We start from the raw sequence: 25850 nt of genomic DNA on the forward strand, positions 1-25850 counted from the left end.
AGGTCATGATCTCATGGTTCCCGAGTTCCAGCCCCATGTCGGGCTCTGTGCTGACAGCTCGGAGCCTGGAGCCTGCTTCGGATTCTCTCTCTCTCTCTCTCTCTCTCTCTCTCTCTCTCTCTCTCTCAAAAATAAATAAATAAATACAAAACAAACACTTAAAAAAAGAATACCTTGTTATGGCTTTTTGGGAGAGGCAAATGCTTTTAATTTGGTCAGTTTCTAAGTAGGAGAGTGTATGTGCACACTCTTAGATGATGCCGTCCCGCATAGCACTAACTCATTGTAAAGTCACTTGTCTTTACAAACGTTTTTCTTGGGGCGCCTGGGTGGCTCAGTTGGTTAAGTGACCCACTTCGGCTCAGGTCATGATCTTGCAGTTTGTGAGTTCCAGCCCCGCGTCCGGCTCTGTGCTGACAGCTCAGAGCCTAGATCCTACTTCAGATTCTGTGTCTCCCCCTGTCTCTACCCCTCCCCTGCTCGCGCTCTGTGTCTCTGTCTCTCAATAATAAATAAATGTTAAAAAAAAAAAAAAAAAAAAGAAACGTTTTTCTTTTAAATCACAGCCCTGTCCCCCAAACTTGCACAGTATTTTTGTCCTAACCTTCCTTCCCCTGCTCGGAGAGTGCCCACCAGGCGGGCACGGTGAGCCAATGAGAGCGGGCTGAGCCGTGCCACCTGAGCCAATGAGAGCGGGCTGAGCGGTGCCACCTGAGCCAATGAGCGCCAGCAGGCACCTCCTACTGCACGAGCTCTCGGGCAATGAAAATCCCGCGTCCACCTGGTCGCGCGCGTTCTGGGAAGAGGTTCGTTGCCCTGTGGTTTCTCCTTCTGCGTCTGTTTTGTTTCTGAGCCACGGTGGCCGGCTTTGGAAGTAGTGGGGCCGGACCTGTTTCAAAGGAGCCAAGGGAAGTATCCTGTTGGATTTCAACGGACACTAAAGGGGCCTTGAAGGAAACAGTCCAGGAAGGGCAGATCGACAGGTGAGTAGGGATTGGGGTGGGGGGAGGGAGAAGAGAGAGAGGGGGAGGAGGGCACAGAGAAGCTAAGTTTTGATAGGGCTCCAGGAACTGGTAAGGAAACCTGAAAAAAACTGGTCAGCCTCGGGGCCGGGAGCTCAGGCAGCAGACTTTGGCTCGGTTCAGTACAGCCGCTTTTTTTTTAACGGTGAACGGAGTGACCTTACGAGGCAGTGGACTATTCAAGCACGGCGAGGCTGACCAGCGCTCAGGCGTGTTGTGCAAAGGATTTTTACACTGGCAGGGAGGCTGGCCCAGATCGGGGTTCTTAAACGGTTTGGGGTCAGGTGCCTCCTGAGAACCTGAAGAAACGTGAGGACGCTTCTTTTCCTCTGAACAGCTCATGTGCCCGCTGAGTTGATTATTTATGGCAGCACAATAAACACCCCCAAGAACTTTATGCACGTTATACATTGTATCAAGTGTGTATTATATATTTTACGTGTTGTGTAGAGTCTATGAGTTCACCGTTTCTGTGGGTCAGGGATTCTGAAGCAGCTTAACTGGGTGATTGTGGCTCATGATTTGATTCACAGGGAAGTTGAGGCTTTGACCGCGGCTGCAGTCATCTGATGCAGTGGCTTTGTCCCCCCAGGGGACATTTGTGACCGTCACCAAAGGCAGTGTACGTATGCCCTTGGCGTCAGTGAGTGGAGGCCAGGAATGCTGTTAACGGCCCCCGCTCCGTTACAAAAATTATCCAGCCCCAAATGTTCATAGTGTCAAGGTTGAGAAGCCTTATTTCATTTCAGTCCCTTAATTTATTTGCTTTCCATTAAATACGAGCTCTTTCCAAGATGGTGGTTCCGAGAGGGTTTCTTGGAATAACAAAGAACGGGCTATATATATTTAAACATTTGACTTAGGTCTTTTTAAAGATTTTCTATAAAATCATTTTTCTTTTCTTTCTTCTTCTTCCTCTTCTTTTTCTTTTTTTTAAGATTTTATCTTTAAGTCATCTCCACACCCAATGTGGGGCTTGAACTCGCAACCCCAAGATCAAGAGTCCCATGCTCCACCGACGGAGCCAGCCAGGCACCCCTGAAATCATTTCTCGAAATGATTTTCTCTTCGAAACGGAGAAGGAAGTGCTTACAGGCTTCAGGATGTAAAATGGCTTTCTCAGTCCGGTGGCTCCATAGATCGAGGGGGGAAAACTCTTAAGACAGGTGTTTCCTTGCCCTTGAAATGCCTCAGCTGAGCACCTGGGGCAGAATATCAACGGAGCCAAGGTGTTTAAAAACTGGGGCCCGGGGCCCAAGCGGCTCAGTCGAAGCATCCGGCTCTCCATTTCGGCTCAGGTCATGATCTCACGGTTCCTGAGTTCGAGCCCCGCATCAGTCAGCACAGAGCCTGCTTGGGATTCTGTCAAAATAAGTAAATAAACATTCAAAATCAAACCCAACCAAACTGGGTCCGGGCGTCTGTCCTGGCCCGGAAGAGGTGCCGGGTTGACCCCGTGCCGCCCCTCAGTCCCGTTGGGCACCGGCAGGGGGTGTGGAGAGAACGTTCAGGCTCAGCCACTGCTCCCTCTGTGCCCCATGCGTCACCCTGCGGGGGCACCCAGGGGCCGGCGGGTTCACTGCACCCTCACGGGCGACGTCCTGGGTTTCAATCCACCTTTTCGGGGGTCACTCAGGACGGGGACTTCTAAGGTGAAGGGGACTCTGCTGGGGACTCCGTTCTGGACTTCCCATTGCCCAGGCCCAGCACACCCTTGGCCAGGCTGGGCGCAGGCTCCGCCCCTCCCCGGGGGCCTCCACCCCTCCACCCCTCGGGGAGCGGAGGAGGGGGCCCGGACACCCCTGCTTCGCTCCTTCTCGCCCCTATTGAGGACAAACAAATCGACGCTTTTTCATTTCGAGCATTTTCGTCATGCGAGCCGGTAAGCGTCGGCACTCAGGGCCCATCTGGGGGACGTTGCCTCAGCTCCTGGAGCTTGTCCAGGTCTCACAGTGGGGACTCGCCCCTCTTGCGCTGTCCCTTATTCTCCATCAGCCAGAGAGCTCACCGATTCCCCCGCCTCGGGGTCCACCCTCGACCAGGTGGGCCTTTCCCTCTGTAAAACCCAACCTCCCAGTCGGAAAAGACGACGGTGCTTTGGAAGTGCAGAAAAACGTCTCTCCAGCGGGCGGTGCCCGGGCGCAAGGCCTGGAAGGAGTTGTCTCGGGCACCGAGGCCACAGCCCTCTGTCAGGCAGCGTTCTGGGACTAAGGGCCAGGAGCCTCTTGGGGATGAAGCCCCGCAGGTGCTAATGGGCCCCGGTGGGGGGGGGGGGGCGGCAGGTGAAGGAGGCCCCAGCAGGGAGCCACCGTGGTGCCCTCTGCCCCCGCCAGTGTCTTCTGTCTCAGGCCTGCCTTGGGGAAAACTCAGGAGAGACTGGGATACCGGGGACCGAGTGCAGGGGCGAGGAGAGCGTGGCCGGAACACAGAGACTCCCCAACCATGTTAAAAACATTCATTGTTGGGGCGCCTGGGGGGCTCAGTCGGTGGAGCGTCCGACTTCGGCTCAGGTCGTGATCTCGCGGTCTGGGAGTTCGAGCCCCGCGTCGGGCTCCGCGCTGACAGCTCGGAGCCTGGAGCCCGCTTCGGATTCTGGGTCTCCCTCTCTCTCTCTGCCCCTCCCCCGTTCACTCACTGTCTCTCACAAATGAATAAGCTTAAAAAAAAAAAAATCAAAACATTCATTTGTTTCTATGACCTGAATCGAAAGCCTTGTTGTGAAAAACCCTGAAAAACCCCAAAGATTAAAAATCCCCCGTCAGTCCACCAGCCGGAGAGGGACGTTTTTACATTTTGGGGGGGTTTTCTTCTTGATCTTTTTTTTTTTTTTCTCTTCTAGGCACGTACAGTTAAATGTTTTTCCCACAGAATTGCATCGCGCTGTACCACACAGATTTTTGGAAACCTAAGACGCGGTATTGAACTAATTCTACATCTAATTCCAATTGTAATAAAGTTAATACATGCAGACGGTCTGATGAGCATGTGTAATGGTTGAAACGTTTGACACGGACGGAGGCCGCCGAGAGGGGTACGTGGGGGGCCGGAAGGGCTCCGTGATGACCGGGTGTCGGGGAGACTTTCCGAAGCCACGTGGGTCTGGCTGCCGTGGCCCCACGCCAGTAACTGCGTACCGGGCACCGATCTAAGTCCTTCGCACCTACTAACTCGCGAAAACTGGAGAGGAAAAACACCCACCAGTCCTTGGAAGAGCTCCATGAACAGGTGCCTTGAACCCCACTTTACAGATGAAGAAGAAGGGGGACACGGGGGTTGGCATGCTGTCCGGGGCTCCCGGCTGGACCAGCCAGGTCCAGGCAGTGTGGCGGGGACCACAGTCTCACCCCCGGGGGTCACCGGGTCGGGCCCCCCACCCTTCAGGCTACGAGGAGGTCAGAAGAGGGCAAACCCGGAGCTCGCTCCATTCAGAGGCATGACCTCTTGCCGAAGTCGGACGCTCAACCGACTAAGCCACACAGGCACCCCCAACAGCATCTACTTAAAATGAGCAACTCAGTGACTCTGATACCACAACCAAGATACAGAGCATTTCCACCCCCCAACCCCCAGAAGATTGCTCGGAGGTGCGATAATCCTTCCTTTGTACAAAAGACTGAACCCAACTTTCATCGGCTGCCGGGGTAGGTGATGGGGGTTGTCGCTTGGTCCGCCCGTCCAGCACGGTCTGTAGGGTTCGGGCAATGAAAGGCATGTCCGGAACTTAGCCCCATCGTGTATGTGACTGTGCGGCCTTTGGCAAGTGACTCAGCTGTGTCTCAGTTTCCCACCTGGAGACCGTGGACAGTAATGTCTACGTCACAGGGTTGGAGCGAGGGTGGAATGAAATGGTGTGCAATGGGGTGTTAAGATTGAAGTTAGGAGGGAGACCTCAAAACACAGCACGTGTGCAGGGGAAACAGTCTGAGAAGAGTCCCAGGCCTCTGAGAACCTCCCGCCAGGTCAGGGGTCAGTGCCTGGGGAGAAGCCGAAACTGTGTTTGAATCTCAGGGTCATCGTGGGGTGTGAAAGGCCATTTGTCTTTTATGGAAGGAAAGAGACCCAGACTTTTCTTCCGGGGGCAGGAGAAAGGTTCCCTTGCTGAACTATTTTAATTTTTTATGTTGTCTTATTCTATTTTATAAGTAGGTTCCATGCCCCAAATGGGGCTTGAACTCACAACCCTGAGGTCGTTACATGCTCTACTGACTGAGCCAACCAGACGCCCCATATTTATTTATTTAAAAAAAATTTTTTTTTAATGTTTATTTTTGACAGAGGGAGAGACAGGGGATGCATGAGCAGGGGAGGGGCGGACAGAGAGGGAGACACAGAATCAGAAGCAGGTTCCAGGCTCTTAGCTCTCAGCCCAGAGCCCGACACAGGGCTCGAACTCACAGACCATGAGATTGTGACCTGAGCTGAAGTCGGATGCTCAACTGACTGAGCCACCCTGGCGCTCCCTGCCCCCAATTTTTTTAATGTTTATTTTTGGGAGAGACAGAGACAGAGCATGAGCAGGGGAGGGGCAGAGAGAGGGAGACACAGAATGCGAAGCAGGTTCCAGGCTCCTAGCTGTCAGCACAGAGCCCAACACGGGGCTCAAACTCACGAACTGTGATGTCATGACTTGAGCCAAAGTGGGATGCTTAACCCAGGCGCCCCTATTTTTTTTAAATGTTTTGGGGCGCCTGGGTGGCTCAGTCAGTTAAGTGTCCCACTTCGGCTCAGGTCATGATCTCGTGGTTCATGGGTTCGAGCCCCACGTCGGGCTCTGGGCTGACAGCTTGGAGCCTGGAACCTGCTTCGGATTCTGTGTCTCCCTCTCTCTCTGCCCCTCACCCATTCTCTCTCTCTCTCTCTGTTTCTCTCTCTCAAAATAAATAAGCTTTAAAGAAAATGTTTTATTTTTAAGTAATCTCTACACCCAACACGGGGCTTGAACTGACACCCCCGAGACGAAGAGACGCACGCCCCACCGACCGACCAGCCAGGCGCCCCCACCCACCGAACAACTTTCAAAGGGCAGCGGGAGAAAACGAAATGGTGTTGATCACGTGCTGTGCTTGTTGGACAGGATGAAGATAAGATGTGCTGGGTGAAGTGTTAGCTTGGCGGGTGTCGCATGCGTTCCCTCAGTCATGGCCACAAGCCAGCTGCCCGGAGCCCAGTCCCTGCCGGGACCACCCCGGGGTCTTCACCGCCTGTCACGGCCCGTCACACTGTCCCTGGTGTCCTGGGCACCGCGGTGGCACCGAATCACCACCAGTATGACAGCCGGGACCCGGGAACTGCTCAGGCAAAGGTTTCCCACTCCAGACACGCAGGGGAGGACGGGCCATCCTCGGGGCGAGTTCACGGCAAAACATCAAGAGGAAAATAAGAGCTCAGTTGTCCCAGGAGCGACCTGGGCAGCGTCACCGAAGCCGGATGGTGGCTGCGAGATTAGCCCGAGTACCGCCACTTGAACCGTTCCGGGCGCGGGCTCTGTCTCCGTGGTTTCCATCTTCGCAAAAAATCACAGAATGTCTTCGAGATGCTCTGCAGCCGTGGTTTCGAACGTCCCAGAGGACGTGTGTCCGAACCCACGCCTCTGCGCCCACTCTGCCCCCGTGCGCCGCCTCGGTCCTTGCTGGAGGGGCCCGCCTCGGCCCAAACAGGCTGCTGATGCCCGACACCCCACATCCACCTCCCTTGCGGCTGGGGCTCTGGCGTGTGGCCCGACCTGGCCTATCAGTCCCCGGGGACCAACGGAGAAAAGTCTCTTTTTTCCCTTTTTTTTCCGGGAGAAAGAGAACGACGAGGGGGCGACTGTCTCCTTCCCTGCTGTCGGCCGCGTGGCCAGCGTGAAGGGAAAGCCCAGAGAACAGAGCCGAATTAGAACCCCACCTTCTAGGAGTTATGGACCCAGCAGAGGAGGCCGCGGACCGGATCCCGGGCTCCTCACTCTCCTGCCATTGGCTCTGTCCTCACCGTCCTCCAGGGGCTAGTCATCGGCAGAGAGAGGGGCCGAGGCAGCTGCGACGCAGGCCTCCAGGCCACACGGGGCTGGCTCTTCACCCTCTGGGAGGTGGGGGGGGAGGGGGGCGGGGGGCGGTCCGAAGGGGACTCGTGAGGAACATCACGCTGGAAAATCCAGCTCAATTCTTTTTTTTTACATTTACTTATTTTGGGCAGGGGGAGGGGTGGAGAGGGAGAGAGACGATCTCAGGCTCTGTGCTAACGCGGGCCTCGAACCCACGAACCGTGGGATCGTGACCTGAGCCGAAATCAAGAGCCGGACGCTTAACCGACTGAGCCCCCGCAGGCGCCCCAAAACAGCTCCGTTCTGACCTGCGTGGGGACCCCGGGCAGAGTCTGCTACTTCCTTGAGCCTCGGTTTCCACAGCTGCCGACTCCACACTAGGTTGTCACCAGGTCCTTGCTGCCACCTGTGGCCGATTTCTTCCTGGTCGGTCCTTCCGTGGCCGGAAAACGCAGCCCATCGGCCAGATGTGGCCCAGAGAAGGAACCGGGGGTAGGGGGTGGGGGGTCTAGAGAATCGGCTTTCTTCTTTCCTTTTGCCGAGAGAGCCCGCGCGCCCAGGACACCGAGGACCCCGCCGCCTGCCTGTTAGCGGGCACAGCGAGGCAGGACCCTGCTTCCCACCCCCGCGCCCCCACCGGCGCTCGGGCTCCAGGCTCGTCCCCAGCGCCCCACGGGCCTCCCTGCCCGCTGGCTCTGTAGTTCGGGCTCTTGTTGGCTCAGAGCAGACAGAATCCCGTAAAGAGCGTCTTTCTGGGATGCGGGAAAGTGCTGGGCGGACACGCGGGTCACAACAACTCAAAGCTTTGCTGCCGGCTGCAGAGCAAAGCGGCGCACCGGCTTATTCAAATCTCCAAAGCCCGGCCGGGTCCCTGGGTGAGCACCACACGGCTAAAATTAGCCCGGCCATCTGCTGAGGCCGCGGCTGGGCTATTCTGAGCCCTGGCAGGGCCTGCCTCCTGGAAGCGGGGCCGGCCTGGTGAGGCCAGTGGCGGGGACCGGTCCCGTCAGTCAAGGTGGATGCGGGGAGGCAGCCGGGGACGACGCCACGCGGAGCGGGAAGGCCGGGGTCGCGGCCACGCGGAGCGGGAAGGCCAGGGTCACGGCGAGGCTTCGTGACGGATGGAAGGGGCGCCCGTGGCCCCTTCACAGCCTTGGGCTCTTCCTCCCGAGACTGTCCAAGTCCCCCCTACGAAGCACAAGGGCCGGTGTCTTTGTCCTGGTCCCCGGCTTCCCCTCTTCCCTCCGGAGCTTCTCGCGTGGACTCACGCCGCGGCCAGACCTGGGCTGGGATTTCACGGTAACGGCGGAGACGCACCGAGGGCGCATCGGGGTCAGGAACCACACCGAATCTTTCGCAGGGATCAGCACACCCATTCTCAAAACAACTCAAAGGAGGCGCCCGGCTGGCTCTGTCGGTGGAGCGTCAGACTTTTGACCTCAGGGTTGGGAGTTCGAGCCTCACGTTGGGTGTAGAGGCAACTTAAAATCTTTTTTTTTTTTTTTTTTTAATAAAATCTTGAACAAACAACTCGAAGAGGTAGGTACCAAAAGAGTTCAGGGATTCTGAATGGCTCGAGTCATCTTTTTGGTCAATGAGGGAGAAAGACTTGGTTAAAGGGCCAGACCGGGGCCATGGCTCAGGGGACCCCCAGGAGTACACCTGGAGTCCTGCCTCCGTTTCCCCACATGGAACCTGTCACTGGTTCTCCAAAGGTCCTGAGTTGAAAATGCATTGAGCTAGGAGGTGAGGAATCCGGGGTTACAGACAGACCTACCTAAACATTTATAGATACCAACGGACAGGAGTCCGTTTTTATTGTTACTGTTAATTTTTTTTCATGTTTAGTTTTGAGAGAGACAGAGCATGAGTGGGGGAGGGGCACAGAGAGGGAAACACAGAACCCGAAGCAGGCTCCGGGCTCCGAGCTGTCCTCGCAGAGCCCGACGCGGAGCTCGAACCCACGAACTGGGAGATCATGACCTCAGCCGAAGTCAGACACTTAAGCAGCTGAGCTACCCAGGCGCCCCATCACTTTTTTTTTTTAAAGTTTATTTATTTTGAGAGTGTGTGTGTGAGAGAGGGGGGGGACAGAGAGAGAGACAGCATGGGCAGGGGAAGGGCAGAGAGGGAGAGAATCCCAAGCAGGCTCTGCACCGTCAGCACAGAGCCCGACGTGGGGCTCGATCCCACGAACCGTGAGATCATGACGAGCCGAAACCAAGAGTCGGACGCTTTACCGACGGAGCCACCCAGGTGCCCCCAGATTACCCACTTTAGAGACTGGTCCTCAGCCAGGAAAAAGGGCAAACCGTGGGGTGCGGTTAATAGGCAGACCTCCCTAAACCTGCCATTTGAAGGTCTTGCCTGCAAATGGTGGAAATACCATTCCTTAAGAAAACGTGCAAACTCTAACCTTTTGGGAATTGACACAGAATTTAAGGGAAGGGGCCTTGGGAACAGAAGCCCCTCAGGAACGTGGGTGATGCCGGAGTGTTGACGGGACGAACCTGGCAGGTGCAAGAGAAGCCACTCCCGAGACAAAAGCCTCAACGGCGACACTCGATGTGGGGAGGAGGCGGTGGGGGCGGGCTGCAGCGTGAGGGCTAGCAGACTTGGCGGGAGGGTGTCCTCTCCCTCAGGGGACGGTCCTTGGGCTCTGGGACGTCGGCGGGGTGACACCCCAAGTGCAGCAAGGCAGAACCGCCACCTCGAATCCACCGGCCGGCATCCTGCAGGGACAGGCCTCGAAGGCCAGAGCGCGCGTGCACACGCCACCGGGTGGACCGGCGTTCTCGGGCCGGTGAGCCGAGCTCGTGTGCACTGCTCCCCGCCGCAGGCAGAGGGCAGCCCACCCCCGGGCCCGGCACCGCACCTGTTCGCTTGGGTTTCTGTGAAAGGCTTAACCACCAGGATGCACTTAGCTCCACCCTGGGTTGGGACCGGTTTTCTAAGGGGGAAAGACACCCGAACTATAAATACCGGAAAACATAGCAGGTTCCCTTACAGAAAAAAACGTGAATTCCGAAACACAAATCTTTTGAAGACGTCAGTTATGACCGGGGCGCCTGGGGGCTCCGTGGGTTAACGTCTGACTTCGGCTCAGGGCATGATCTCAATGTCTGTGGGTTCGAGCCCCACCGTGGGCTCTGTGCCGACAGCTCGGAGCCTGGAGCCTGCTTCGGGTTCTGTGTCTCCCTCTCTCTGCCTCTCTCCTGCTTCTGCTCTGTCTCTCCCAAACATTAAAAATAAATAAATCCTATCAGACCTAACGTCCCCTTAAAAATAAAAAAAACACCAGTGCTGATTACAGGGAACCCCTTGAGCAGTCACTCCAGCCTGAAACTACTTTGTCCCATCAAGGACCGCGAGGGTAAAACTGCCTTCCTGGGCCGCCCGGGGTGCCGAGGACACAGAACAGTCGGGATCCAGGAAGCCGGGCCTGACTGAATGGCTCATCGGGAGCGGGTCTCTGGTCAAAGGCGCCGAGGGCTTTCGGCAGGTCGAGGACTCTACTGTTACCAAGTTGACTTGCTCGCGTGGCCCTCAGGTAACCGTGTGGAGTCACGACCGCGGCTACCGCGGGACACAGCCGCGGCCACACACAGCCCATTACCGTGGCCCCGTGTAGCTCAGCCCCGGGAGCACCTGCTTCGCGTCTCTGCCGCCGCGGAGGACACCGGGGGACCCCTGCGCGGTCTCCCTCACCAGACCCGTGTCTCACCCAAGGTTTCAGACCGCGGTCCCCGCGCCACCCACTCCCCGTTCTCCTTCCGTCGGAGGTCCACGTGTCACGGCCCTCCCCCCCCCCCCCCCCCCCCCCCCCCGCATCACTTCCGCACGCCCCGCGGGTCGGAGCCGCAGGCCACCAGCACGTCCCGCCCCGCGACGGGTCCACCGCCAGAGAAAGGAGAAAGCAAGCCGCCTTCCGACGTCTGGGGTTTGCTCTTCGGCCACTTGGACGGGGCACCGCCCTGGGCGCTCTGGGGTCCCACGGACACAGGCACCAAGTCCCCTCCGGTCTTCGCGGACCTTATACCGTGAACAGTAACCAGACTGTGGCCAGAATGAGACCAAACGCGCGGACACAAACGCAGAAGCCGGTCCCGCTTTGAGAGTTACGAGGAGCCCTTGGGGTGTCAGCGACAGTCTCCACTCGCCAGACGGGCTGCTTGCAGGAGGTTCGGGAATTTCAAATGCAGCTGTTAAGTCGCTACGCTCTATTTTTAATGTTTATTTTTGAGAGAGAGAGAGCATGAACAGGGGAGGGACTGAGAGAGGAGGAGACGCAGAATCCGAAGCAGGTTCCAGGCTCCGAGCTGTCCGCATAGAGCCCCACGTGGGGCTCGAACTCACGAACGGTGAGATCACGACCTGAGCTGAAGGCGGACGCTTCACCGACCGAGCCCCCCAGGCCCCTCTATGCTACAGATTCCAAGAGCTTCCCTGTCCGCCGTGTCTCTAGAAAAGGAAAGCACTTTTTTTTTTTGGTCTAAGTATGAGAAGAAATTGTTGATCTTCCTCCTCCTGGTCTCCCACAGAACTCACACACGGCGGGGCGGGGAAGGGGGAAGAAAGGTCTAAAAAAAAGGCAATTGATGCAAAATAAAAAAAATCTAAGTAGTATGAAATTAGTTTTTATTTTTACCTCAAAATAAACGCTTAACATTTTTCCAAAACCTGAACTAAAGGCAGATGCTTAGAAGTGGCGGAAGATTATTCTTTCCTCCCCTGGGGAAACCAGTAAGGCAGACGTTCTGACCGGGCCTGGCTCTTCCCGCGGGACTAGTCTGGACGAATACCTGGCCCCAGCCTCTCGTGTATCGTCAGCTGTCGCCACCCGGCTTCTGGCTGGCAGGACCCCACCGCCCGTCCCACCCCCAGACCCACACAAACAAGGGGTTTGAAAAGCTAGGAACATCGTTTCACACGTGACCAAACGCTCACAGAGAATCCTTTCTGAGGGGATTTAGGAAGGTTTGCGCTCTCGGCCGCCGAGCGGGGGCGCACCGGCCCCCGCCCCCGGCTGCGCCTCGGCCACACGTCCCCGGGCTCACCACAGGGACGTCTTGAAGTTGAACTTGAGCTTCAGCAGGTACTTCAGATTTACCTGAGCGACGTCGTACACAATGTACCTGGAGGGGGCGCGTCAAGGAGCACACGGTCTCACGACGGAGGGAGCACCCGCGGCTGCCAAGGTCGCACCCCGCAGACCAGGCCCCCCGGAGGCGGAGCACCCGCTCTCTCCCCCAGGGCAGGCCGCCGAGGGCATGTCGGCCGGAGGGTCTCCGGTCAGGCAGCGCCCGGGACGCTGGGCGCGTAAGGGACCGCTGCCCCCTGCGCCCGCGCGGACAGCGTGGCCCACGGCCCACGCGGAAAAGGATACTCGTTATACAGCAGACAGGTATCGTTAACGCCCGACGGGATCCCCGTCCCAAGGGGAACTTCTACGCCATCCATGGTGATGCTAGCTGAAGGGTCGGGGGTCGTCTTGCCCAAACCTGCAGAGAAGGCCGGAGTGATATGAATTGTGGGGACAGCGGCGGAAGATGTTTCCAGGAGAGGCGGTCCACGTTATGTTGGGTCTATGCGCTCGTTTTAAAGCCACACGCGAATTCTGCGCCCTGTCCTTCTTCAGGATAGAGAAACCTGTAGGTGACACGCCACGTTCCCGGGGCACGAGCCTTACTGAGTTCAAGAACAGCGCCCCTCCCCCGCCCCCCGGGATCCTCTTTCCGCTGAGCAGAACTCAGCAGCAGAACCGCAGTCACTTCCGCCTGGCAGGTGGAGGCCCCAAAGCATCAGGTGCCACGAGCCACGCGATCCAAGACGCCCCAGGCCCCACTGCGTCATGAGAGGTCACGAGAGGCCCTCGAGCCGCAGCGGAGTCAGGTCAGAACCCAACGCCCCTGCCTGCTGCCGCCCGCGCCAAGACCCTCCTTTGCCGTCTGCGACGCCAGCCACAGAGCGGGAGCGGAGTTTCTACGACAAGCTACGGGAACACAGCCTTCTGGGGGGAGAAAGCGCCCTCCCGGTGGTGTCCCAGGCGCCCGGGGCAGTTTCTGAGCCACCCTACCTTTGACGCTGTGCTTGCCCTTGGGTAACTTGCTGATATGCGCAGCATGCTTCAGCTCGTACCTATTCAGGAGAGGTCAGTGTCAGCGGCCTCCACGGCCCGAGGGCTCCCACCCCAACAGTCTGACCGGCAGGAAGCCACGTGAGAACCGACAAGCGCCCCGAGAACCCAGCGCGCCCTTGCTGCCAGAGCTCCCTCCCGGCCCGGCTTCAGAAAGCGAGGGTGTGCTCTTTGTGCATCGACTGCGTCCGCGACCACGGCTCCGGGGCCACTACGAAGGAGAGGGTCTGTCTGGAGCCGCGGCCGGCCGCTCTCGAGGCTTCTCTGCCCGGGCCACGATCCCCAGGCCCCCAGCTCATTACCGAACCCTGCTTTCCGTGTGACATCCACAGGATCAAGGCTGACGCCCGACCCACACGGGACCCACCAGGTTTTCTCTGCGGGGAGCTTGAAACTGGGATAGACTTGGACGGAAAATCTAAACACCCGTAGGGTGTGCGCGCTACGGGGTGACCATCGTCTGCGCGAGCCAGCCCGGCTTCTCGGTGCACAGGAAGAAGATGGGCGCTGCCGGTTCCCGAGGCCGGGCTGGATCCCCGATCCTGGGTTTTGTGAGGCGCTCCTGGGCCTCCCTAGTTCACTCGGCCAGAACTGGTTCCCCCGTCGTGGTGGCCAAGGGAGTTCTGAGACCCGCCCGAGGCCAAGCTCACTCACATGTTTCCAAGGGCAACTTCCCCCAGCAGGATCAGGCCTATGGGGTCTCCCTGGGACGTGTGGCAGTAGTTGGCACTCTTGGACACCATGTCGGCGAAGTAGATCCCTTTACCAAACATGTAGCCGGTCTGGAGGGTTGGAAAAGGGACACTGAAACCTTCCAGCCGACATCCGGAGCACCGCCGACCGGGGCCAGGCACCAGGGACGCGGGGCCGCTACGTATCCTCCGGACCCCGCTCTCCTCTCCTCTGAACCGGGCAAGAACCTCACGGGGCTCTTGTGAAAATTCAACGAGTCTGTGCGCGTTCAGCTCAGTGCCTGGCGCGTGTCAACGCCTCATAACGTTGGCCGTTACTCCCCTCCTCCCCCGCGAGAGTCAAACGCGGGGCTCAGGGTCTGGCAGTGGCCACCTGTCGGCCGTGGCGGAGCCCAAGCCCACCCTTAAACGAGGCCCCGCCCCCGCGCCCCGCGCCAGGCACGTACCACGGGCGCTTCAGGCGGGGCGATGCGGAGCCCCTGGGACAGGATCCCGGCGAAGTTGGTGGTCCTGGATCCGTGCCACAGCAGCCGCCGGTTCCGCAGCTGCTTGAACGGCTTATAGCGCTGGCTCTCGCCTTCACGCTCGATCTTAAAAATCTGCCCGAGGAGACGGACGCCACTTGTTACTCCGCCTAACACACATCTACTGGCCACCGTCCCCGCCGCACCCCCCCCCCCCCCCCCCCCCCCCGCTGGAGGGCGCGGCCCCTTCTGGTAGGACAGGTGGGGTGGGGAAGGGCCGCACAGGGCGGGATCCCATCGCGGACCCTCATGCGTGTCTGATATGACTTCCCGATTCCCAAACTTGGCTTTGGGCCAGAAAACGAATAAAAAAAGAAACAAAACAGGAAAAGAGTAAGAAGCCACCCTCAACGGTGAGACCACTACTGTCCCTGCTCGACAACTACTGTCCCTGCTCGACAAACGAGTCGCTTCCTCCCGTTACTCGAGGCGAAGTCAACGATTCTTTCCCACCCAGGCCCACGCTGGAGGGAGCGGGCGGGGGAGGGAGAGGTTCTTACGTCAACAACTTCCAGGTCATAGGCGTTGTGCGTGGTCGCGTGAGTATTCTTCACGTACTTCCTGATGGTCTCCGCTTCCTCGGAGTCTCTGTCCACCACCTAGAACGTCGTGTCTTGGAATCAGAGCGAGGGAGACCCCGGAGGGCCCCCGACGGAGTAACGGCCACATACGAGGCGCCACACACGGCTTCAAATGCGCGCCGTGGGGAAGGCTGGGTGTTCTAGGAACTCTGGTGCCCTCCGCTTAATTAAAATAGAGAACGAGGGGCGCCTGAGTGGCTTAGTCAGTTAAGCCTCCGACTTCGGCTCAGGTCATGATCTCATGGTTCGTGAGTTCGAGCCCCACGTTGGGCTCTGTGCTGACAGCTCAGAGCCTGGAGCCTGTTTCAGATTCTGTGTCTCCCTCCCTCTCTCTGACCCTCCCCCATTCATGCTCTGGCTCTCTCTGTCTCAAAAATAAATGTTAAAAAAAAATAAATAAAAAATAAATAAATAAATAAAATAAAATAAAATAAAATAAAATAAAATAAAATAGAGAACGAGTCCCGCACCAAGAACCAGGCCCACAGCATTACGGTCAAGAAGGTGCCCCCGGGACCCATCAAGGGGCGTTTGGTGGCTTATTCTACCTGGCCCTACAGACGTGTTTTGTCCCAAGCGGGAAGCAAACGCTCTTTTCAGGGACGTAAACACCCCATTCCAGGCTCACACTTACAACCCTGCCGGGCCCGAGGCAGGGGGTCTTCTGCCCAAGCCCCGGCCCCCCGGAAGTTGAGAGGCCTGCAGCACAGTCCCTCGGCCCCAGAGCACGGACCCGGCACCGTACGTTTGTCACGGCTGCCGTCACCTTCTGCACCTTCTAGGGTTCACACCACGCAAACGTCCAAAACAGATCTTCTCTAGACTGAGGAAGAAGGAACTTTCTGGAAGGTCCCTCAAGATCCTATAGCAGAGGCCCTGGCCTAGAAGGCTGCCCGGCCACCAAGGTGCCTGTTTACAGGTGAGCTGCCCCACGGTTCCGCACGGGCCACCAGCAACCTGTTTCAGGGCCCGCCGCTCCCCGGGGACAGCGCTCAGGTGCGCCAGAGGGGGGCTGTTACCTTGATGTCAGTCTTGAGCTTCTCGTAGTTGACGTCGATGGGGTCCTTGCTGCTATCGTCCGAGCCACCCCTGAGCAGGCTGTAGGCCACTTCGATGTCCAGCAGGTTGTCCAGCATCTCCACCTTGGCCTGGAGGAACAGAAGGCACGCCTCGGGCTGGCACCAGGGTGGGGGGACCTTCCAGCTGGGTGTGTGTGTGGGGGGGGGACAGCCTGTCGCCCACCCGCCGCTCAGTGAACACTACCGAGGACTCTCCGGGATGCCGGGGTGGGGTGGGGGCGGCTTGCTCCCCGGGGGGGGGGGGGGGGGGACGGCCGGGAGCTACAAGCCTGCGGCGAGAACGCATTTCCATCCCCGCACACGGACAGGTGGGGACAGGTGGGGACAGGTGGGGACAGGTGGGGACCGGGGGCCAGCTCCCTGAGGCAGGGAGGGAAAGCAGGGGAGCGATGCTGTCAGGGGAGGCCGTCCTGCCCCGCGGCTCCTTCCGCCAGCTCCGCGTGGCGCAGCCAGGGCAGAAAGCCCATCTGTTTTGCCTGGGGTCTGTCTCCACTGACGTGGGAAGAAATCGCACTTTGAAGCGAGGGCCCCGAGGTCCTCCCGGCACTGCCCCCGGCCCTCAGGGGTCACGACACGGAGGAGCGGCGGCAGGGAGTGACACCCAGGCGCATCCGCGCCCAGCGGACCCGGGGCCCCCGCCGGGACCCGCGAGCTACCTGCACGCTGTCCGCGTTGTTCAGGAGCGGAGGCTTCTTCATCCCAAAGTCGTGGGGGATCAGGGTGTAGAAGCGATTGGAGAGATCCAGGATCTGGGAATCACTGCTGCCCTGGGACACCGCCTTCAGGGGAGGGAACGGAGGGGACACGGACTGAGGCGGCAGCTGGGAGGGCCCCGCATGCGGCAGGTCCGAGCCGGCTCCGGAGCGGCCCGGAAATTTCCAAGACCAGCTAGAGTTGGTGCCATTCCACCCTGAGCACAGGACCCCCACCCACGTGAATTTCCGTTTCTAGGAAGAACTGTGCACCCGTGGACCTGTCACGCCCCACCGCCACGTGAGATGTCAACGGGAGCGGCCAGGTGACGACCTCACGGGCACCCCCGAGACACTCCTCTTTCTGAAACGCCTGGCATTTTTATACTATAAAACGCTGAAGGGCAAGACCCCACCGCTATGAACTCTGGCAAACCCCCTTACCCACCAACGTTCAGCTTTAAGGCAGGGACTCGTTTCTATCACACCTGGAGGTCCAGATGCAGAAAGGCTTAGCTCCCCTACTGCCGCGATGCCAACTAGAGCCCCGTATGCAGGAAGTGCTCGATAAATGCAGACACGGAGGAGCCGGACCACTGGGACACGTGGCAGACACGGCAGGGGGGGTACGGGTGGCAAAGGGGCGACGGTGTGGCCCCCGCAAGGCCCCAGGCCGCACGTGTGCTTCTCACCGGGACACAGGCTTCCCCGATCGCTAACGTTTCTGTGTGTAGTTCGCTCTGCTTGGTGGGGGGGGCAGGGCATCCCAGCCTTTCCACCGGGGGTTCTGGAATAGCAAACGCTTCCACGTCCCAGCCGGCGGGCGACAAGCCAAGGGGCCAGGGCTTAGGCGCAGCTGCTAGCTGGACTGAAGGGCTCCGGTTCAAGGGCTCCTCTCCAGCACTTTCCGCTCTCGGGGTCCCACTTCAGCTTCCCGGTGCTCTTCCCTCACAGGCCAGGCCTGCACCCTGCCCACCAGGGCACACAGGGAGGGACCGGGGACCAGGAGGGTGACGTCCAATGAGCACAAACGAAACGGAGAAAACATTTCGCTCTCTGGCTGATGGTTTCCCAGCAACGCAAAACAATTTCAACTTCTCGATTTTTTTTAGGATTTTCAGTGATCTCGTGACCTCTATAACCAACCTGGCGCCTCTACTCACGACCCCGAGATCAAGAGTCGCACGCTCCACGACTGAGCCAGCCAGGCGCCCCCGATTTCAGCCTGACTCCGAAGCGCACACAAAATCAGGTCGTTTTTATGAGGCGGGAGAACCAAACACCTAATCCGGTTTCTAGACTTACGTATGCCATCGCTGAAAACACGGCTAACTCATTAGTCTCGCACCCACCTCTGGCACGTAGCAGACGCTTGTGACGCTTATCTGAAGAAACCTAAGCCCCGTGCGCCGCGGCGTGGGACGTTGCTAGCCGGGGTGCAGAGGCCTGGGAGGCCCTGCCTACCTGCTGGACCTCGCCGAGGATGGAATAGGCCGCCTGGATCTGCCTCTTGCTCAGCTTCCCCAAGGGCATCTTCTGAAGGTCAATCTGAGGACACAGGGGGCGTTTTCCCTCCGAAAGCTGCTCAGCGGTGGAGACGGGACGGTGGGCAAGCGCCCCGTCTTCCCGGGAGATCGGGGACCCAGCGCTACAGCTCGCGGCCCCGCCCGCACCCGGGGTCTGCGCGCGAGAAGGATCTCGCTCGCTGCAGGCAGGGCCCGGATGAGGTCCCCCCAGCCCCCACGACTCCCACCAATCCCCGTCGGGAGGATGAGGTCCCCCCGCACGGCTAAGGCTGCTCCCAGCTGAGTGGGAACGTACAGCGGCGGAAAATGTTTTTCCCAAAGCACATGCTTCTGAGCAGACCAGACGCGTTTATGTTCGAATTAACGCCGTCCCTTTTCGTCAGTTACCCCGAAAGGTCACACGTTTTTCCAGCGACACCACTCCCGCTCACCGCCTTGGGAATGACCACCAACACAGGTGTTGAGCTGTCGCGGGAGGACCGGGGACGCGGCTCCACAGGGCCCACACCTAGGGACGCACCTGCCCTCGGCCCCGCTCTCGCGTCTGTATGAGGGACCACGCTCCTCAGAGGGCACCCGCCCCCCGTGAGACACTCAGCCTGTGCTCCTTGCTCCCGCGTCCCGAACCCTTCCGAGTCCCCAGGGCCCACCTGTGCCCGCGGGGCCGAGCGGGCATCCCAGGAACGGAGCCCCCGCGGTGACTAACGGGGTACGAGGAGGTACGAGGCGCAAGTGGGGCGGCGGCCACGGCGGCCAGTAATGGCCTTCCCCCGTGGCACACGCTTCTCTCCCCTCCACCCTGGTGGGGGCGGGGGCCATTTTCCGGGAAGTTGAGCAGCCGGAGCTGGGTCTGGGGGAGAAGGTGGGCGATCCACCCCGAGGCCAGCACAGGGCACGGGACTGAGCGCAGCATCTCCGGTCCGACCAGAAACGGGGGCTGGAAGCCGCTGAGGAAAGTGGCTCTGAGGGGGGCCGGTTCTCTGAAGCGAGCGGCACCCCGACCACGGGGCCCTGGTGCTCATCTGAAGAGACCGGTCTCCTGGCCTGCACCCCTCAAAACCTACACCCCGGCCGTGGGGACGAGAGAAACCGGGGGCCCAGCCCTACCGACCCGGCCAGGACAGCGAGCCACAGGGGACACGAAGGCGGGCCCCCCGGGACAGAGCTCCCAGGCCGCCACGTTTTCCCATCTACCTGGGACCCTGTCCCATGCGGGGGGCCCCCCACTCCCCACACGCTCCCCACGGGCTCTCTCCCCACCAGGAGCCCTGTCCTTCCTGAGAAGCTGAGTCTCCCGTGTGAGAGAAAGCCAGCCCCAAACCGGCTTTTCCCAGGGAGATGCCTGTTCTGCCCGGAGTCGAGAAATCCCACGAACCAGAGCACAGGGAGCCAGAAATGACCCACGGGGCGCTTCTTTTAAAACATTAAACAAACGGAGACAAGACCCTCTTCCCTAGGCGCCTCCTCGCTCCTCCTCATGCACCCCTGACCCCGTGAGCCTGTCCCCAAGCCGCCACGCTGGCTGGCCATCCTGACAGAAGGCGGCTCGGGGGTCTCCGGGAACAGGACAGCACAGCCTGGCCGCTGGCAAACCCACCGAGGAACCTCCAGGAGAACGAGACGCGTTCTCGAACAGCCGCTGGGCCGAGCCCCACAAGGGGATCCGCGCTCACCCCCGGGGCAAAGCGGAGCCAGGCTGGAGAACGAACGGGGACACCGGGCCGCACCCCCAGAGCCCCTGGCCCTGCCCCGGGCAGCGGGAACACGGCAGACCCACCCCTGCCCTCTTCTTAGAAACAGGAGTTGTTCTGTCCAGTGGCACCCGCGGAAAGTTCTCCAGCCTCCTCAGTACTGCCCGATTCTTTCGCCGTAAGCAGACGCACCCTGGGCTCGCAGGACAAGTGTGCTCGGCATCGAGGGGCCTGGCGCGAGGGCACGGGGCCCAGCGCCGGCTCCCTACATACCACAGGCCTCACAGCAAGTCAACCATCTCAGGAGCACCAGCGGCCCCGGGTCGGCCTCGGGCTGAGGGCCGGGCTCCCGACACGAATGCCCCGGAGCCCCGCGCCAGCCCCTGCGTACCAGCCTGCGAGCTCCGACCCGGCGTCAGACTCCCGGCGCCAGGGGCAAAGGCAGATCAAAGAAAGGCGCGGTCACCTCGTACTCCACCATGGCTTTCTTCATGCTCTCCACGTCGAAGATCATCGTAATGAGGTCCTGCACCGGCTTGGGGAGCTTGGACTTGGTGCCGGGGTTCACCGTCAGCTTCTTTACCGCCTCTTCGTCCTGGAGGCAAGAGGACCGGTGAGAGACCCCAGGCGACAAGCCAAGAGGAGCGGCGGTGGCGTCCGAGCCGCAGACAGAGGTGGCGGGATCCGAGCACCAAGGGCGTGGAAACCACGGCGTGGGGAGGGCCGCGGCGGGAGCACCGGGATCGGACGCCCCCCACGCGCCCCTAAGTCCCTACGGCCGCTCTAGACCCTTCCTCCGACCACCGCAGCGGCACCCAGCTCCGCGCAGCCTGACCCGCAGGCACACGCGCCCCCCCTGGTGCCCTCACCCCTTCCTACTCGTCACCTCCCACCCGGGAACCTGCCCGGGGCCCGCCACAGGCCAAGGGGACACCGGACCAGTGCTCCCCGCCCCTTACGCTGCCGAACCCCAGGGCTGAGCGCCTACAGCCTCCCACACAGTCCCCGAGGATCACGCTCGCAGACCCACTCCTGCATGAACCCTCCGCCCTCCCCGCCTCACCCCCGCTCCCCGGGGTCGCACTTCCCGAGAAGCTAAGGGCACAAAGCTTTACTCCCGCACAAAGCCTGGAGAACCCGGGCTAAGGCAACACCATGCTGCACGGAGAGCGCCCGAACGCTCGTCGCTTTCGAATGAGGGCAGGGACTGCGCCCTGTCCGTCACGGTGTCCCTAGTATCTGAGTGAGCCTAACTGGCACCGGACACCGGTCCTGGAATCCGCGTCATCCGCGTTGTGTTCCTGCTCTTGGCCGCTGCTGTCCACACACGGCGGATCCACACTTCCTGCACTCGTAACTTCACCAGAAAGCAAACCGGCAACGCGTTAGAAGCCTTATCTCTCTGCGTTTACTCTGTAACCCTGTGCCTCCGCCACCGACGGGAACCACAGAAACGTTTACGTAAACGTTCGCGTAGTCATAGGCGATTCGCAGCCTATAAACTGTGACCTCTGACCACCTGCGCGGCCTCAACAGACGCTGCTCTAGATCAGCGCGGCCTCGTTCAGCAGCTGCTGGCTCTGAAATGTACTCAGTCGGGGCAGAGACAGGCTGCAAGGGCTAAAAACACAGCGAATTTCAGAGCTTTCGTTTCAAAAGAAAAAAGGAAGAAAAAAGGAAAATAAAGTACTAAAATTAGTTTTACAGTTTCTTTTTGCTTTTTAAAACATCGCTACGGGGGGGGGCAGTGTGCCTGGGTGGCTCAGTCGGTTAAGCGTCTGACTCTTGATCTCTGCTCAGGTCATGGTCTCAAGGTCGTGGGATCGAGCCCCACACTGGCTCTACGCTGCCAGCCTGGAGCCTGCTTGGGACTCTCTCTCTTGGTATCCCCTCTCTCTCTTTGTCCTCCCCCGCTTGCTCTCCCTGCCCCCCTCCCCCCTCCCCCCATGCGAGCTTCTCTTTCTCTCTAAATGAAACAAACAAAACGCAGCTACTGAGACAGGTACAACGTGGTCGTGCATCTGGACAGCGGGGAAACGCTCCAGGTCTGTCCAGGGAAGGAGCGGGTGGTCTCAGCACAGCTGGCAAGGCAAGGCTCCAATTTTCTGGTGGGGACGAGTGCCCATGGAGGGAGGGGAGCACGGGAGACAGACACCGTGACCTTAACTGCACTTAATTCTGGGCGATCGTGATTTTTTTGTATCTTCGTCATTCTCAAAAATTTCTAAAGTGTATTTTTGAAACCAGGAAAATCAACCAGTAGGGGGCACTGCCGAGTCAGACGATCTCTGCGATCTGAACCTCAACGCGACACACCAGTTTAATTCTAATAAAGATATTTGATTGTAATCTCCACACTCAACGTGAGGCTCGAACTCATAACCCCAAGATCAAGAGTCACGCCCCACAGACTGAGCCTGCCAGGCTCCGCTAAATTCTATTTTTAATGGTGAGAGCTCATGGCACTCTCTAAGCTAGAGAGCTCCCATTTGAGACACTTCAGGCCTCAAAGGCTGGGAATCAAAATCTCTACTTATCCATAAGTCTTTCCTTCTGTGAAAACAAACGTCTTTCCTTTAAAAGTGCAGCTGACCCTTGGGGTGCCTGGGTGCTCAAGTCGGTCAAGCGTCTGACGCCTGATCTCAGCTCGGGTCATGATCTCACAGTTCGTGGGTTCGGACCCCACACTGGGCTCTGCGCTGACAGAGCGGAGCCTGCTTGGGATTGTCTCCCCCCTCTACCCCTCCCCCGCGTGCGAGGGCAGGCTCTCTCTCTCTCTCTCTCAAAATAAACACAAACAAACTTCACGTGGATCGTGACCGCACTGGCAGACTGCGCTGTGCCCCGAGACCCCCATGCTGGCCAAGGATCAAGCGTAACAGATTTCCGCATAAAAAACAGGGTAAGGCATTTTCCCAGAACGAAGGTCCAGATGTCCACAAACTACCAAGCAAGGCATAACGGAAGACTCTCCGGTGACCGAACAGGTGAGCTACCAACACACGACAGAAACCGTCAGGAGATAACGTGGGGCCCAAACCATGACCCAGCAGAGCCCAAGTCACTGTAATTCTACCTGGAACCTAAGCCAGGTCATGCGACAGAAGCCACACCCGCAATCTCGAAGGCCACGCTGTCCTCACCTAAGCTCCACCTCACCCTCGAGGACGTGCATTTCACCTGTGAACGGCTGCTGGGTTTTAGCAGATGCTTCTTCTGTGACTACTAACGCGACCGCATGCCCCGACCAGTCTGATCCCTCTGCGGTCCGCCCGTCTGGGCGCGCTGCCCCGACCTCCCATTCCCGGGGGCCGGTCCCACTCGGGGTGCCGCACAAGCCCTCCCGCGCCGGTGAGCGTGCTGCGCTCACGCTCGCAGGGCTTTTGGCGTTTCCTGGCGACGTCTTCGTCTGTTCTGCTCTCCATGTGACGCTGGCCGCGTCGCTCCGTTGGGGAGCGCTCCCCCCTCTTGATCGTTTGGGAAGGGCCTGTGTTCACTCTGAGCGTCCGGCAGCACTCCCCAGTGACGATGCCACCCGCCCGGGGCGTCCCTCCCTCTCGCTACAACCAGACGGCGCCGGACCTTCCGCGATTACCTGGCCGTAGTCGATCTCCAGAGGGTAGAACTTTTTGGGAAACTTCGTGAAGGTTTTGGCCTGCCAGGCGTTGCCGGTCTTCTCCTCGTATAATTTCATAAAGTGCTCGATGGCACCATCCTTGGACGGCACCTGCTCCAGCTTGTTGCTGCCAATCACGGTGCCCACGCGGCCCCAGGACCTGAATATCCAGTACCTGGGGCGGGGGGGGGGGGGGGGATCAGACAGACCTGTGGGTCAGCCACTCACACTCAGGGGTCTCCCCTTCCCTGCCGTCCTGCTTGGGCGGGAAACGACACGGAGAAGTAAAGGGAACTATTACAACAAAGCACCTTTACGTTTTATGCAACTGAGAATTAGAAGTTTAAATACTTGCATCTGGCAGCCAAGCTTGTGGAGCAAACCCCGGGCTTTACCAACTTTTACATAAAACGCCCGGTTTTGCTCCTCAGAGAAACACAACAAGCTTTGGCGGGGAGTCCTGCGGCTCGACAGACGCAACCGCTGCCGACGCGCCCGAAGATACTGGGACCGCTGGGCTCGGATGGGACGGCACGTGGGGGATGACGGGGGCAAGCCGGCCGAGCCTACAGACCTGACCACCCCTCTCCGTTTCCACGTCAACCGGGGTACACGGCACTGGGTCCCCTAGGTGCGCCGCTTACCTCTGGGGGACTTAACTATCCTCAGGGGAAAGAACACGTGACCTAACTTTTACATCACGACATACAAAGACGTAATCAGAACCCCAAACACAAGATTTGTACGCGCTTTCAAAACAAAACCAAAGAATTCAAAGAAAACTTGGGGCTTCCTGGCAGTTTTCTCGGCTGTGGCCCAAAGGCAGAGAAATTCATCCTCTGCTCCGTTTCTTTCCCTGGAAACGCTTGGGAGGCGCTATACTGAGCTGTCCTGAAAAGCCGTCCCGACCCAACAGCCCACGTGGCCCCTTCACTGTGAGCCCCAGTGAATCTGGGCCACCAGAAAAACACGTCCACCAGGGGAGGTGGGAAGCCACGTGACATGGGGCTCATTTCTTCAGAAAATCTAAGGAGCCCACTGGTCTCTCTCAGGGTCACTTTGGGATTCACTTGGTGGGTGAGAGCTTTGATGAAAGCGGGAGACGCCGAGCCCTCGGGCCGCCAGACAGACGCCGGCCAAGATGCACTAGGGGCTGGCTGAACTGGCCCGGGGTCGCTGTGATCACAGGGCCTGCCTCCCAACCAGCAAAGCTTCCAGGCCCCCTGGAGCGCCGGGGGTCAACGGCGTCCATGTGCTAGTAAGGACAGTGAAGCTGACCCCCGAGAGGAACCAGGGGTTTTAAGGAACACGATACAAGGAAGTTCGTGGGGCGCCTGGGGGCTCAGCCGGTTGCACGTCCGAACCTTCGTTTCGGCTCGGGTCGCGATCTCACAGTTCGTGAGTTCGAGCCCCTTGTCAGGTTCTGCGTGGACGGCAAGGACGCTGCCTGGGACTCTCTCTGTCCCTCTCTGCCCCTCCCCTGCGCGCACCCGCTCTTTCTCTCAAAATAAGTGAACCTTAAGAAAAAAAAAAAGGAGCGAGTTCGGTTCTTGCCCAACTTTACCTGCTTCAAGAAGCTTTCAAGTGCATGTAAAGGGATCAGGACTCGGGAGTCTTTGAGGGGCCGTGAGAAGTCTTGGGAGATGGGAGTGCCAGCTCGTCCCCCGAAGTCGGGGGCCGGACGCTGGGGGGCCAGGCCGTCTGGGGCGACGGTGGCTTCCCTCCCACCGAAGGCCTCGCCACACCAGTGCTCTCGGCGAGCAGGCCGGCTCCGCGGTCCCCACAGGGCCTCTGTCCCGTCCCCAGGACACACCTGCTTTCCTTGTCGTCCTCCAACAGCTGCAGCTTGTAATAGGAGTTGGTTCCCTTCACGATGTCCACCAGGCCGAGGGTGGCGCTGAACACCTTCCCGCCTTTCTCCAGGACGTGCGCAGAATGTTCCAGACCTGTCATGGAGGGGAGGCGCCTGCTTTTCTCTCCGAGGGGCTGAAGCGCGCGGGGAGAAGAGGGTCTGCAGGTGTGGGGTTCACACCCACCGCCTTCAGGAGGCTCCCCATGAAACACAGGTGTCCTCAGGATCGGGGGAGCCCGAGGAGACAGGGCCCAGGCGCCACGTGGCCCAGCCCGGCCTCCCGCCCTCCCGCCCGCTCACGCTCACCAGAATCGGGATCGACGGCGGCGCCACCTTTAAGGGTTAACTTCATTCTCTTCTCAGATTTGTTGACGCCTTGGAAAGGGACATAAAAGTTCAAGCACAAATAAAAACTGC

General features: G+C 59.2%; 1 protein-coding gene and 1 long non-coding RNA gene across 4 annotated transcripts in view; one reads left to right on the forward strand and one right to left on the reverse strand.

Moving 5' to 3' along the window:
- Positions 1-760: 760 nt before the first annotated feature.
- Positions 761-4301, forward strand: LOC122211938. The gene is made up of 3 exons (XR_006198908.1): positions 761-983; positions 1556-1644; positions 3862-4301. It is a non-coding gene; the product is annotated as an uncharacterized LOC122211938 (long non-coding RNA).
- A 7364-nt stretch (positions 4302-11665) lies between these two features.
- The window catches only part of PARP1 (poly(ADP-ribose) polymerase 1), a 38271-nt gene continuing 24086 nt past the window's right edge, over positions 11666-25850 (reverse strand). For 2 of the 3 annotated variants that reach the window (XM_042925027.1, XM_042925026.1), the window contains exons 11-23: positions 25740-25808; positions 25395-25527; positions 23561-23756; positions 20432-20560; positions 18213-18296; positions 16713-16835; positions 15997-16125; positions 14897-14995; positions 14319-14471; positions 13835-13962; positions 13121-13182; positions 12431-12545; positions 11666-12179 (exon numbers count right to left, since the gene is read on the reverse strand). In XM_042925027.1, coding sequence (XP_042780961.1) covers positions 12098-12179; positions 12431-12545; positions 13121-13182; positions 13835-13962; positions 14319-14471; positions 14897-14995; positions 15997-16125; positions 16713-16835; positions 18213-18296; positions 20432-20560; positions 23561-23756; positions 25395-25527; positions 25740-25808 — 1502 coding nt within the window. In that variant the 3' untranslated portion in view covers positions 11666-12097. The remainder of the gene's footprint in view (positions 12180-12430; positions 12546-13120; positions 13183-13834; positions 13963-14318; positions 14472-14896; positions 14996-15996; positions 16126-16712; positions 16836-18212; positions 18297-20431; positions 20561-23560; positions 23757-25394; positions 25528-25739; positions 25809-25850) is intronic. The other variant, XM_042925028.1, reaches the window with a different exon arrangement.

The sequence above is a fragment of the Panthera leo genome, chromosome F3 (assembly GCF_018350215.1).
Source record: "Panthera leo isolate Ple1 chromosome F3, P.leo_Ple1_pat1.1, whole genome shotgun sequence".
Classification (NCBI taxonomy): Eukaryota; Metazoa; Chordata; class Mammalia; order Carnivora; family Felidae; genus Panthera; species Panthera leo.